The sequence below is a fragment of the Schistocerca serialis genome, chromosome 3 (genome assembly GCF_023864345.2).
Source record: "Schistocerca serialis cubense isolate TAMUIC-IGC-003099 chromosome 3, iqSchSeri2.2, whole genome shotgun sequence".
Taxonomy (NCBI): domain Eukaryota; kingdom Metazoa; phylum Arthropoda; class Insecta; order Orthoptera; family Acrididae; genus Schistocerca; species Schistocerca serialis.
The window spans coordinates 88783168-88798695 of record NC_064640.1 but is presented as its reverse complement, the minus strand read 5'-3'; the positions used below and the strand labels follow the sequence as shown (position 1 = coordinate 88798695).

General features: G+C 41.0%; 1 protein-coding gene and 1 pseudogene across 1 annotated transcript in view; one reads left to right on the top strand and one right to left on the bottom strand.

The window, feature by feature from the left end:
* Positions 1-15241, top strand: part of LOC126470695 (uncharacterized) — a 110188-nt gene extending 94947 nt beyond the window's left edge. Inside the window, exons 3-4 of the mRNA XM_050098696.1 lie at positions 6341-6550; positions 14297-15241. Coding sequence (XP_049954653.1) covers positions 6341-6550; positions 14297-14848 — 762 coding nt within the window. The 3' untranslated portion in view covers positions 14849-15241. The remainder of the gene's footprint in view (positions 1-6340; positions 6551-14296) is intronic.
* Positions 9787-9904, bottom strand: LOC126472006 (5S ribosomal RNA; annotated as a pseudogene).
* Positions 15242-15528: the final 287 nt, after the last annotated feature.

The following is a 15528-nucleotide window of genomic DNA, read 5'->3' as shown; positions in this document are numbered from 1 at the left end:
GCTTCCTCTTTAATTGTCCCCCCGTATTCGTCATCAAGGGGTTCAGATTTGATTTTCACTTCCGATTCCGAAACATTTTCTAAAGTTTGGAATTACATTTCTGCTCTTTGTTGCGTTTCGGCGGTCGCGTCTTTCATGCTAGCCGCCTGCCCCTGAACAATGGGTACCGCGGTGCGCGTTTCCCACTGTTCGACAGATTGTTCCGTATCCAAGTCTACCAAATTTTGGTAATTGTTGCCTTCACTCAATTTTAATAATTTTCAATATAAATGCCAAATCTCAAATCTAATTAGGATTCCTCCCACTACTTAATCTCGCTGACGTAACTACCTGTTCGTAACCAATACTTTGTTACGACATTTGCACCATACAAAATTCGTGTCCAGAACAACCTCAAATCTGAAGATTGTCCTGTCACCAGGTCGCCACGTGTAACCTCCCCCTTACTTATCGACCTTAATGACAGTGAAAAATTAAACCGCGTGTACCTAATGGAAATTTGGGAAAAGCAATCATCATCGAAGTTAATCTGTCGGTAAAGAGGGAGGAAAGGGTTACATCTAAATGAAAGGAAAAATGCAAATGAAACTGGTCGAAATTAATTTTGAGAAAAGAGTAAAATTAATAAAGAAAGTAAATGAGCGGTCGTTACGTTACCAATTAATTGGCGTTAATTAGACATTTGAGATTTTGGGAAAATTATGGTCGCCAGTCCTATGGACAATTACTATATTAACTGAAAAAGAAAGGTTATTGCACATATAATTAGCACTAAAAGTGTGGCAACTGAAGGTTGACACGTGTAGTGTGAAAACTGAAAGTTTGTCAGAAGTAATAAATTTCGCTACACTCTGACTTAATTTAGCAAAAGAATTAATAAAACCGGAAAATCGAAAGTTAATTTAGTGACTGAAGTTAATAGTGAGCTTTCTTTCTAAAGCACATCGAAATTCAGTAAAATACGGTTAGTCTTGGACTACCTCAACAATCATTTCAAAAGCTACTTGAATCTACGCAATTTAGAAATAAGAGATTAACTTTGAACTTGAATTAAATGATTCTGAACAATTAACAATAGTAAAATTTAGTACATACCAAGCTGAGCTGCAGTCACAGGCAAGCTAAAATACGGTAACAAACCTCGCACTCTTAATTTGTGCTTGTGTAATCTAAATATTGTAGCCAGCTATGAATACCTTAACTGAACTTTGAAATTAAAGCAGTGAAATCGAATGATGCCGTTGTTTGAATTTCAACGTCACTCGGTTTCATTCCAGAAAAGGAAGGGACCCTGCTTGGTAATGCAATTGGGACAATGAGCAACAAACGTTCATGCTAAGTTGCTGTAATTTTGTGATGCAACAATTTTAAAGTTTGAAAAGCTGAGGTCTGCCATACAGTTCTAAAACTTTACGTGCTTCCAGTCTTCCTTGTTGGTTGATTGAAGGTTTGAAGCCGTCTATCGAGGAGGTGGCGACAGTCACTCATTGTCGGCCGTCGCTGTTGCAGAAGCTGGATGTTGGCGCGCCTTCTTCTCGACACGGTCACCAGACGAAACGGGCTCTTGATGTGCACCAGCTAATGCTTCCCGTCCGCGACACCATGTCAGAAATTATCATCGCAAGTCGAGCGCAATTACATGCTGCCAAACGCCGAAAGCACAGCAACTCGCGGGAGCTTCACACAACACACCTGCTCCACTGCACCACCGCAGCCAGACCCCCCCTCTGCTCGCGCTCCACGCGGCAGAGTTAACACTACCAAAGATCCTAAACACTTTTGTTCTCCACACGACCTATCGATGTATTCGTTCGATAGCATAGTTTTCCCTAGGCCAGACCCAGCGTATAAATACAAATAATATTTACAAAACAAACCAATTATACATCGACATAAATGCATAAATAAATATATACAAATAGTAAAACAATTACAATATATAAAGACACAGAAATGTCATATCTTTGGGAAACAAAATAAGGAAAAATCTATGGTACAATAGATGGAAATAGAAGGATATGCATTTCCAGCATTACACTTGTTACGGCTCTGCTCATTGTGTGGCAATGAGCTAGGAGCGTTGCCCTGCTTTTGTAGTATTGACACTTCACACGAGCTCTATATTATAACTGTGACACGCGATCTGAGTCGGCCTCGGTCTGTTTAACGTATGTGTCGAGCAATAGCTTCGAAAATTTATTATTGCATACGGGAAGAGGGTTGTTGTACAATATATGTATTAAATGGGATTAAAATTTCCTTGAGACATATTAGCCTCAACTTTATCTACGATAATTATGGAAGCTCAATAAATAAGTTAAAATTTGGGCCACAGCTGGAACTTCAATGCGGGTCTCATGTTTAGTGGGCATATGTGCTAACCACTGCACCACCCTAGCAGTAGAGGTAACACAGCTGCACGGAATACCCTAGTCCAATGTCCTCTATCTATTGATCTGATGGACTTAAATTTTCCTTGAGACATATGAGTCTCAACTTTATCTACAATAATGATAGAGGCCGAAGAAATGAATTAAAATTTGTGCCGTGGTCGGAACTTAAACCTGAGTGTCCTGATTACGAGGTAGACGCGCTAGCCGTTACAGCAGAGTTGCACTCTACGTAGCACAGCTGCACGGACTACCGTTGTCCATTGTTAACCATACTGCTACAGTGGCGCTACGGCTAGTAAATCTACCTAGTAAGCGCCGGCACGGTAACTCAGCGTGTTCGGTCAGAGGGTTAGCTGGCCTCTGTAATAAAAAAACTGAGTTAATGGATCAACGACGAACTGAAACGGATGTCTTGTGACATCCGCCCCGAGCAGATGCAAAAAAAAAAAAAAAAAAAAAAAAAAAAAAAAAAAAGTAAGCAGGAGACCTTGGTTCAAATCCCAGCCGGGCGCAAATTTTAATTCATTCCTTCAGCTTCTGTCTCTATGGTAAGTAAAATTGAGACTCATATGTCTCAAGGAAAATTTAGTTCCACCATATCAATAGATCACCTATGTCTGAGGTAAAGGCAGGATTCCTCCATTACGTGGAAAAGCAAGGGTGCTATTCCACTACTGGAGAACGTAGGTAATACCGACGATTTGAGAAGTGGAAAATAGGCTGAACGAGTGAATTAAAGTTTGTGTTAGGAATAAACGAGGGAGTCCGATTAGGTTAGTCCGTGCAGGTATGTTATTTATACTGTTACAGTGGTGTAATGAGTAGCACATCCGCCTAGTAAGCAGGAGAATGGGCTCAGGCCCTGATCGTGGGACAAATTTTCAATCATTTCTTTAGCTTCTGTCATTATCGCACATCTATTAAAACTAAAATTCTAACAGCAACTGTGTTTGTAGATAAATTATGAGAATTCAGGTCCGACTATCAGGCAGACAGCTAGTCTTCTTTATGCCTGAATATGTTTCAGCACCTTTGCACCATCATCTGTGGATATTTTTAATACTGTCATATTCTCTAATATGTTATGTACTGCAATGCTGTAGCTTGTGGCACTTATTCTCGTGGTACCTGTCATCTAAGTAGACCTAACAACGACGTCAGAGTGATTGTGGGCTCTGAAACAATGGTACAAGGGTAAGTCACAAATATGGAAACACCGAGACAAATACATGGTTGAACATAAATGCAGATGCTAACCAAGCTTGCTGGTTGCACTGTTGTACTTGATCTCAAACGGAACCTGTGCAATGGCCTCAACACTTTGCAAGGTTCATTCGTGGTCAGAACAGTTTTCTGTACAGCTGGGAGTGCATTATGTCTAAGCTATGTGACCGAACATTGGCAAAGCACTCCGTCTTCAGGCCACGAGTGGCCTACCGGGACCATCCGACCGCCGTGTCATCCTCGGTGGAGGATGCGGATAGGAATGGCGTGGGGTCAGCACACCGCTCTCCCGGTCGTAAGATGGTATTCTTGACCGAAGCCGCTACTATTTGGTCGAGTAGCTTCTCAGCTGGCATCACGAGGCTGAGTGCGCCCTGAAGAACATTGGCAAATTGTTCGTGCTCGTATGGTGAGTATTTCCGAAAACAAAGAAGCCGAAGTGTTTGGTCTGGCACCGTATGGAAGATTCATACTGCGTACATGGAAAGCGGAAAAACTTCGTCCGCTAAATCATAACGCTGACGAAAATGTGCGTTGAGTGATCGTGACATACTGTCATTGAGGAGTATTTTGACAAAAAATAAAAGAACGACAGCTGCAAAAGTCACTGCAGAACAGAATGTGTCGCACTTGCAAACCCTGACAGCATGAAAACATCACGAAGGGAGATCCAAAAGCAGGGAAAACCACTCATTGGTGACTGAAATGCATGTTACAGGAAAACGTGTTGCCGAAGCTATAAAACCTGGGCTATGCAGCAATGGAAGAAAGTTATTTGGTCGGATGAGTCTCGTTTCATAATGTTTCCAACGTCTGGCCGAGTTTACGTCCAAAATGTGAAACACGGCAGTGCTTCGGTAATAATTCTGGCAGCGGTATCGTGGTATCCCATGGGAGTATGGTTACTCTGCAATATCCCACTACTGCCAGAGATTCAGTGACCACTTTGGCTGATCAGGGCTCTCCGATGGTGCAATACTTGTTTTCTAATGGCGATGCTGAGTTCCAAGACGACAAGACCTCTGTCCACACAGCTCACATCGTCGAAAACTGCTTTTTTGAGCACGAGGATGAATTGCCATCTTCCCTGTCCACCATAGACACCAGATCTCTACAGTACTGAGCCTTTGTGGTCTACGTAGGAGGGAAGGGTGCTTGAACGCTATCCACCTCCTTCATCATTATCTGAACTTGCCACTATTTTGCTGATATAATGGTATGATATTCCTTTTAAAACCATACAGGATATATATTCATCCATTCCGAGACGACTGGATGCTGTTTTGAATGCTAACGGTGTTTCTACACGTTATTAGGCATGTTAATGTGTTATATTTTTGGTTTTTCCATATTTTTGCCCACCCGTTTTCTCTTCAGCCTTAAACTGTCTAGGTACAAGCTGAAAAATTAATTAATCAATATCTATTGAAACACTTGTAAAAGAATGTATAATATAACTGAGGCCATAACCACGAAATGAACACCAAGTTAAGTGAAAGTCAGTCAAATAAATTTAAGAACAATAATAAGAATACAAAAAGGAGTGAGGTTCTCTGAGAGTTTAATTTGAAATTCCTAATGATAATCATGTATAGGGGAAGGCTACGACCACGGCGCTTATTATAACCAACCATTCCGATGGGCCTGGAAATATTTCAAGACAATGCCATGGAGGGTCTAAATAAAGAAGCTGAGACGGTACATGTTTAACTACACAACTTTGGGGTACAGTCTCAAACTAAGCTTTGAAATACATTGGTAAAGAATGGTGTTAAAATCCCTCACTATCTGTTCCAGTATCTGTTACGCATTACGCTTAGTGGAGTGTTGTTGTAATGATGTACGTGGGATGCTAAAACCGTGCGCTGTCTCAGAAGTCAAAACCAGAATTCAGCCTTCTCCAGGAAAACCCCCTCACCCCTCCCAAAAAATAAAGAAAAAAATTGAGCCATCAAGTGACGCATCTTCATGACATCCCTCATTCCAGATGCACCTCAATGTTATTAGGACATCCTCAGCAAACTGTGGTAGCCAAGGCATAACAGCTGGGTGAAGCTGAGAATTACTTTTTTACGCTAACTTATCTTGTTTAACCACTAAACCCAAAAAGAAGTGTTTGAATAGATGTATAAAAAGTGATTTCACAAATTTGGTCTCAATTTGTGCTCGTTTGTGTTTGGTATTTACATGTGCGTATGTGTGTTTGTGTGTATGTGTGTGTGTGTGTGTGTAAAAAATTATTGTGACTTTAATGTGACCTCGCATGCTTCTTATTACTCTAGTGGTCAGTAGACATAATTCTTATTAAATGTAGCAATTTGTACGATAATACACACATGCGTCCAACGTCTACTGTTCGCTGCCGTGTTCAAGCAGTAGTTTTGCCAGTAGTGTATATTGTCCGTGCGCAACAAGTATTTCAAACTATACGTTATTACTTTATGTTGACAGTACCTATAACTAATGTATTCATTATTTACATGAGAGCGAAGGATGTAAGTAGTGCTTCACAGTTTGATAACACAGGGTATCATAACATTGATTCTTTTCTCATTGTGCTCGCTTTAAGATGTTCTTTTCAGACGATGAATAAAGATTTACCTAATTGTTTTGAGTTCTGTAAACGCAAGACTTACTGCAGTTTCCCTTCTCGTTCTTTAATCGTAGGAATAGTTTACAAAGGACAAAAATGCTTCTAATTCGTACCGAAAATTCTGTTTCAGATCGTGAGCTCTCCCAAGGCACGGAAAGACCTGACTAACCGTGAATGTCAGCTCGCTGGATCAGAGTTCAGTCTGTCCGGGCCAGACCACGACCTGGAGCTGGACTACTACGACTACAACGTCACAAACGCTGGAGGCATTCCAGGCTCCCTCCTGGGCATGGACCCCGCCTACCTACTGTGGATACCACCTTTCGCTCCAGGATGTTGGGTGTGTACAACCATACAAACAAAACAAGTTGTGAAGTGTAGCTTACTGCAGGCAAGCAGTGCTTACAAAATATGTGCGACACGGTATTGCTGGAAGGGAATATTGTAACATGTGGAACAGAATGTTATTACAGAACAGCGAAACTTTCAGTTTATCGGTCACACAATGTCCAACAAATTTAGAGATCCGAGTTCGAATCCGATTACGATGTTCAGTGTTAATCTCTTGTTAGAAACTACCGAATCTTAATGTAACGAGCGAGAAACAAATACGTGATCAGCAACGTAATGAATAGTAGGACAAAGTCAATCGAGGACCGAATACGATAAATATTTCTTCTTTTTCTTTTTAGACTACCTATACTGATTGGAAGAATGCGTTACGCTGTCATACTTGTCTGCGTAGCGTGAGAGAAGAATGAGCCGCATATAGTCATTTAGGGGTATCCGTTACTTTAAGAGAAAAAAGATTTTTTTTTGTAATTTCTGACATTTTTAAGCAAAAAATTGCATTTTAGTTGTTCGTTAACGAAATTGTAATTATGACATTCTGTCCATTTGTTTGGTTATAATACATATTTGCATATGTATGTATATCAGTTCCTCCCTGAGTGACACTGATCTTTCCAATCATTTAAAACCTAAGGATTCGTTTAGTTTGAAGTGTTTTGTAGTCACCATATACAGATGGCCTACTGACTAGTACCCCGAATATTTGTCTGGGGTTACCTCTGTATCAGTTGGTCTGTTTTCTGACGTCCCTTGGATCAGTGTACATCGCAGTGTGTTTGTTGGTATAGTAACTGATTTCGCAGCTGCAGCAAGAAAAATCTTATTTTCTTGAATATATTTTGTTTCTGTTGCCTTATCTTCTAGATTCCGCTGTCCACAAGTATCGTTATTCTTATATTTTCCCGGCATTTTCAACTTAAAATAGAAAGCTGTTCTTAAAATGGAAGGTGATATAAGGTAACGGCGAACTCAGCAAGTGTTGAGATCTCCAGCATATGTCCTGTCGAAACGTCCACGAATTACAACAAATCCCAGCAAATGGCTCTGCCAGCAGATTACAAACTTCTTCAGGTGTCTTTCATAGTTCCCGTCATTATTAAGCTCCCAAGAAACAGACCACACGTGAATGCGGGAATAACGTGGACACGTGTCTTAAAATACGATTAATTTTCTTTATTTTTTGTCATAAGTCTTCTGATTAATTTGGTTGCCGTCCACCATAAATTTCTATCCTGCGCTAATCTCGTCGTCTCAGAGTAGCACTTGTACCCTACTTCCTCAGTTATTTGTCGAAGTTGAATGTATTCAAATCTTTGTCTTCCCTTACAGTTTTTACCCTCTACAGCTTCCATTAGTAGCACTGAAGCTATTCGTTGATGACGAAACACATGCCCTATCATTCTGTCCCTTCTTGTTATAGTGTCTTCCATATGTTCCTTTCTTCTGTAATTTCTGCGGAGAGTTTCCTCATTCTCTACTTTGTCATTCCACCTAATTCTCAATGTTTTATTTACGACATTTTACAGCTCCACCTGTTGAGATTATAGAGATTATATTCATGTCACCTGTGCTTCCTAACTGATGATTCTCAGGCAGACTACACTTAACTACAGTGTCGGGTAAAGTACATGTAAATATGAATCAAAACGAGGTCAGAGCATAAATGATTCTGATGTAAATCTTGGCAATGGTTTAAAAGTAGGAACAGGCCTGTAGTAGATGTAAAACAATCGTTCTGAGACACAAACAGGTGGATGAACACACACTGAACGTCCAGCAGTATGAGATGGGAGAGAAGAAAAACCTGTGAGACTGTTACCGGCATGGTAGCCAATTTGGAAGCTGCCATTTTGGCTGCAACTCATAATTTTCAAATGGAAAGGATGTCAAGTGACACATCAAACAGATGGACAATTGCATGAGAAAAACAACGGTACCTTTCACTTGAGCACAGCTTTATTCTTTCTCCAGTTTGTCATATTTCGTGCAGAACAAGGCAAATAAAACACAAAAAGGCTGTGATCGAAGGATGTGACCGAATTGTTCCACTTTAACCAACATATGTACTACAATGCGAGCATAAGCATCAATAATCCGCTCCCTCAGGCGTGGAACGTTTCTGCTCTTCAAAACATTCACAGCTACCTTCACATGTCCCCAGAAATGGAAATTTGATGGACCTAAATCCCGGAAATTTGGCATTATGTTAGGGTATCATGTGAGGTCAAAATTATCTTTATTGGTGTACGGCAGATCCCAGTTCCCTGCGAGATGGTGCCAGTACTTCACTCTGGGCTGGTACTGAATCCTGCCAGAAAAGCAGTTGATGTTTCTACACATGTAGCAGTTTTCAGTAGTCCATCCTTCAGTTTGTCTGCGACAGAGCCAGTTTCAAGTAATTTCGTGAGAGTTTAACCACCGCACTGTGTGTTGCGGATGGTCTGTCTAGGTGGCACTCGTTTAATATATCTGCGATAAGTTGGTTCCACGCCTATGTATCACCATGTTTATGTGAATAAATTTTAATTTTGACAAAAAGATTATATCCCTGGTGGAGCCATCCCTTTAAGCTTCAAGGTTTAGAGGTTCTCTGCAGTTGGCCGGCACTCTAAACTACACAGTGCCGCCCGACTATTTTTGATTGCAGGGCAGCATTCGTCGCTCCACCAAGTGACAGGCTGCCTTTTCAGATAGCCAAAGACTGTGGAATGGATGCTTCAGCTGTGTGGCAGGTCATCTTGGTAGTATTATTCACCCATTCCTGGACACTGTAACGATGTTCAATCACAACAAGTCGGCTGTAAGGTGTCCAGTCTCCATTCTGCGCTTGTCGGACTCCTTTGAATCACCACTCTGTCTGGCAGGTGAATCCGGATCGGAAGTGATCGAACACTTCCCACAGAGTGGTGAGTGCAGGGACTAGAGAGCATACTGAGTGATCCACAGCAGTGAACCACCCTGTTGTAGTGCTAAATCACATACTCTGCCCCATGTTCAACAAGCACACACCTGAGGACATGAATCACTCCGTCTTCAGGCCACAAGTGGCCCACCGGGACCATCCGACCGCCGTGTCATCCTCAGATGAGGATACGGATAGGGGGGGGCGTGTGGTCAGCCCACCGCTCTCCCGGTCGTTATGATGGTTTTCTTTGACCGGAGCCGCTACTATTCCGTCGAATAGCTCCTCAATTGGCATCACGAGGCTGAGTGCACCCCGAAAAATGGCAACAGCACATGGCGGGCCGGATGGTCACCCATCCAAGTGCCGGCCACGCCCGACAGCGCTTAACTTCGGTGAACTGACGGGAACCGGTGTATCCACTGCGGCAAGGCCGTTGCCTTGAGGACATGAGAAGACTCTTAATTGTTTTGCCCCCGAAGCAGGTGGTTGCAGAGCTCCAAAGCACGCTGTGCGCGTTATAATCACCACAGCGGATCAGTGGTTGGGTAGCTAAGTGAGGCGTTCACTGAGAGCGTATTCGTCTAGTACATCATGAGGGGGCAAATACACCATCCAGTCACATTAATTTGACCACCTGTCAAAAGCCCAAATAACCAACTTTTGCAGTGTTGACCGCTGTGAGACATGCAAGAAAAGAGTCAATGAGGTGCTGGAAGGTACTAACAGGGATGCGAAGCCATTCCGACTCAAGTGCTGTGGTCAGCTGCGCTAGGTTTCTTGATTTGACGATCCTGGTGAAACAGCCCGATTGAGGCGGCCTCACATAATCTCGATTGGGTTTAAATTCGGGGAATTTGGTGTCCAGGGGGGTACAGCAAACATCCTGGTGCTTTTTGAACCACACTCATACACTGCAAATCCTGTGATATATTGTATTGTTTGGTGTTTGCTTTCAGATGTTCCACAATGTGTGCGCCAGTGGATATTTGTCATCTGAAAAGGCCATGCATGGAACAGGTATCTGCGGCAGGTGCCTATATGCAGCAACCTGCTGGTAGATGCCATCCTGCTGAGGAAAAATATAGTGCATGTATGTGGTGGACATGGTTCCTAAAAATAGATACAGACTGGTGTTGAACCACTGTGCCTTCCAGAATGACGTGGTCACCCAGGGAATGCCACGAAAACATTCCCTCCTCTGGCCTAGAGCCTTCCGATTACTGTTGCACGGTGTTTGCTTTCAGATGTTCCACAATGTGTGCGCCAGTGGATATTTGTCATCTGAAAAGGCCATGCATGGAACAGGTATCTACGGCGGGTGCCCATATGCAGCAACTTCCATTGAATAGTCGTTGAGGAGACACTGTTGTTAGCACCTTGGTTCATCTGGGAGTTCAGTTGTTCACAGTTTCGCCTGTACACATCTCCACAGCAGTTTACGATGTCATTTATGGCCCATGGTGCACCACAATTGCCTCGGCGACGGTTTTGGATGGCGACATTGTGCCATGCAGGGTATACTTTAACCATTGAGGCACGCAAATAGTTTACAGACTTAGCCGTTTTGGAAATGCTTCCACAATTGACCCAAAAGCGAATGATAACATTCTTTTTGGACAACACTAACTGCATTCTTTTCCGTATCTCCCCAACATGTTTTATATACCCCCCACAGCTAGTGCTGCCACCTGTCGTCTCTGAGCGATTATTGCACATTGACATTGAACGCAGACGGTGGTAACATTAATGTGAGTGGACTGTGCAGAGTGAACATATTGCCAACTTATGACACACATACACTGATATAGGGACTGGATGTAGGATGGTCGTGAGGGAGAGAAGCAAGGAGTGGTGAGCATTGTTTACGAAAATAGCCACTCCTCCTTTACCTCTATCTGCACCAAGGTCGTCCTTCTTGTGGAGAATGTAGCCACCTAGTTCAGGCACGTCTGAGAAATTAATTTGTGTCTCTTGAAGGCAAATAAACATTGGTCTTGTGTGTGTAAAATCTTATGGGACTTAACTGCTAAGGTCATCAGTCCCTAAGCTTACACACTACTTAACCGAAATTATCCTAAGGACAAACACACACACACACGCCCGAGGGAGGACTCGAACCTCCGCCAGGACCAGCCGCACAGTCCATGACTGCAGCAGCGCCTCAGACCGCTCGCGGCAAACATTGGTCTTCCCCGAGCTGATAGACATAGTTCACCTATTTAAGTTCCACTGAAGTATGGAAGCCATCTCAACGAAGAGGTTTTCATCTTTCTTTCCCACTGTCATTCCGCCATAGTGGGAAGATAGCATGGTGGGGACGGGAGGAGGCTACATGAGGGACTTTCCATTCAAACGTCGACATCCACACTATAGTACGGTCATCATCTGATCCAGCTTCGGACCTGATCGTTTTGGCCTGTTCGTTTTTGTCCCCATCTTGGATTTTGGGGATGGAGATAACGCCGTTTTAACGGAAATAAAGTTTTTGGTTCTGTTGACACTAGTATTTCAGATGTAGAAATGCTTAATGTTTCGACTCACTTCGCAGCTCTACAGCTACAGTGACACCTGTACGCAGATGTGGTCTTTAGAACTCACCATATACTAATTAGGTGTGGAAGGTTTCTCACAGGTCACATGCTAATGACTGTTCTGTCGTGAATCCCATCGGCGTGCAGCACACCTTGATTTTTCTAATATATAGAGGTTTCTGCAATACTCGTGATCCAAGCTGCTAAGCCAAGATCCTCGTTCCCTGTGACACACAATGCTCCACTACCACTCTGTCCCGTGGTCGCTGAAGCATGCCCAGAGCTTAAGGTTACAAAGACTGGCAGTGCTCACAAGTCCTCAGCACAGGAAACCCAGGTTGGTCAAGACCATACTCAGCAAACAAATGTTGAGGTCCTTGAAGTGCTCGCCATTTAGAATGACCAGGGAGGCACGTAGCCTATAGCTTTATCGAAGCACTCATCAAAAATGTCTAGCAAATACCTCAGCAAATATGGTGGTTGTGCATTTTCTTACTGAAATATAACAAAATATAACTAGAAAGGTCACTATCTCAGGCTTCTAAATTATCCTTAATGTGGCAGTAACTGTCAATGCCAATATGGAGGATACAAGATGGCATTTGTTACCAAATTGTACCTCAGACATATTGCAGTTCCATTTGTCTGTTGTGCAGCTAAACAACCAAACTGCCAGACAGCAGTCAATATAGTAGTGTCTAGTGTCTAGTACTTATGAAACCACCATCATTTAATGGATTCCACTGGGATTGCTTTTTCTACTCAGCATGCCAATGACAGTATTCATGGGTCCATTGCAGTCTGTGGCATTTGTGGTTTCAGGTCAATGGAAGTTGACACTAGTTTAGTTTATGTTAAATTGTGCCAAGCCATTCACAGGGACATACCTTTGCAATGGTTCAGTATTGAGTCAATGTTATGGAAGAATTTGTGCGGTCTATTGTACGAATCCATATAAAACAGTGGTAATCCTGTGCTCTGGGTACATTGTTTGGTACAATACCAGCTCATTTTTGTGCTCTACAATCTTCCATTTCTTCACTCCACTGTCAAAGCTGCATGCACTTTAACAGCGAAAATGTGAATCTATTATAAGCCCATTTCTTGACAGTCAATCATTAGGCAGAATTTCAACTGACTCAAACACTGATATTGCACACTATGGCATCAACTAGTCACAATGGGACTTTTTTACATTTTTATGTTGTGATTTGAAGCTAACGACTCAACATCCTTTAAGACAAAGTTTTCATACAGCCAAAGAGCACACTGACACACATTATATACATATTACAGGGATCTGTATGAGAAGTCTTCAAATACAACTGGAATTACTGAACCATTGGATCACCTTGCTAAGTATAGTCTATCAGTTGCTACAAGAATCAGGCTATTTTTATATTTTCATGGAATTCATTTTGTCCTCAGCAGATCTGAGATCTACAGTTAAGTGACAAACATTATGTAAATTGGCGACTTCAGATGGTCACTAATAAATCAAGTTAGATAACAGTACCCCTTCAAAATAAAAACTATCTCATTACATTCCTATTTTCTTTTGTTTATAATTTATGAGAGAAAATATTTGTACATTTCCTAATGGAACTTTTAAGTTCACACTAATGGCACAAAAGACTATCTATCATTAGTCTGAAGCATACAACATACACCATACAGAAAAAGAGATAATACCTAGAGTTAGTCTCATATGTTTGGAAGAGAGTACTTCGTCTTAAATTAAATGCTTCATGAAGATTTAGATCTACAATTAAGTATAATATCACAGTCCTATATGATAAACATCAATAAACAGGCTATATATGAAGAAGATATGGCCAAACTTAACTATGAAATATGGTACTGATATGAAATCTCTATTTTAGAAATTACTGTACATATTAGAGCAACTGTGTTCTGCATTTTATTAGAAGCATTTAAATGAGAGAAAAAAGCATTTAGATTGTAGCATATGAATTCTCTTACATTTTGGAAATTTTATTGTTCATCAGTTGCTTTTATACAAACATGGCACATATAGCTGGTCCTAAATTATTCTCTTCACTTTTTCTTTATCACTGTGTTTTTGGTTGCTGTGAAACTAATATGAAAATTAATTAGACACTCATGTAATAAAAAAATATTTTTACTGATACATTTAAGTACATATACCAGTACTTTAATATTGCCATTAACTGAAGACGTCTGATTTTTTCTACCACCTCACAGTAAAAACATACATTCCCTAACATGATAAAAGACAACTGCATTATTTAACTTTAAAATAATTTTCCTTTTTCAGGAGGAAGAAGGTGACAATTTACTTTCATACAGCAATCAGCCAGAGCTTCAATCACAGCATGAGCTGCATGTGTTCCCACTCAAAGGAGAGTACTACACACAAGTACCTCCATCAGTGTGCAAGGATCAGCAGGTTAAGGATGAAGTGACAACATTTTGTTCAACAGATGTAGACAAACTCATGGACAACAAGACTGCATCTACAGGCAACATCAGTACTAAAGATCAAAAAACAGACACAAATAATGCCGCTAATACTATTAGACTTTCAGACAGTATGTCAAAGTTAATAGGCCCCTTGCATCATCAGGAGTATAGCAAAGTTGGAAGTCTTGGTCATGTCATGAATGTCAGATCCAAAGAGGATGTAATGTTGAAGGAATTTTCTAAGAAATCTGAGTCACCAGTCAAAGTGCATCAAATATGTAGTGTCAACAGTAAGGAAAGCACACTGAAAAAGCTTTCTTCTGCACATGCAGATATACTAGACAATATTCAGTTTGCAGATGAAGATGAAGAAGATGAAAGTAAATGTGATTCCCTGATTATATGATAAGTGTATTGTTCATGGAGATGTTACCAAAGTGTCCTATTTTAGGTAAAGTGACCCAGTAAGTAGAGTTGCTTGTTTTACAAATATTTTTCTTGGAAACAGATGAACCACAATATACATCTTGTTGTTATATTCATATCTCAAGGACAAAACCAGTGTCAATAAATCAGACAAATGTAAATGTTTCATTGGTAAGCACCATATTGCAGTTAATTTCCAGTAATGAGAAACTGCTGGAGAAAATAAAATCTGAAGGATAATTTCCTTTGCATTTGCCCCTAATTCTATTTCTCAATTGCAAGCCACATTCAATGAGGTTTTTATTTCTTTATTTCTTTTTTTTACTAACTGACTGACGGAAATGTTCAAATATTGGACACTGTTCTGATTAATAATATTCTACCTCAGAGCTATAGATAAACACATGTTGACTTTCATATAAATGTTGCTGAAAGTTTAAATATATAGGTGTTGCAACATTTTGACAATAGTGACCAGATCCATGTACTGTTTTTTTTTTTTTTTTTTTTTTTTTTTTTTTTTTTTTTTTTTTTTTTTTTCATCCTACACCACCATGTATAAAACTTTTCCATTTCCTTTATTTCCGCTATTTCATGACAAATTCTCTATTGCTCACTGAAAAATGAATGCAGCCTTTGGTGAAACTAGCTGAATGTTAT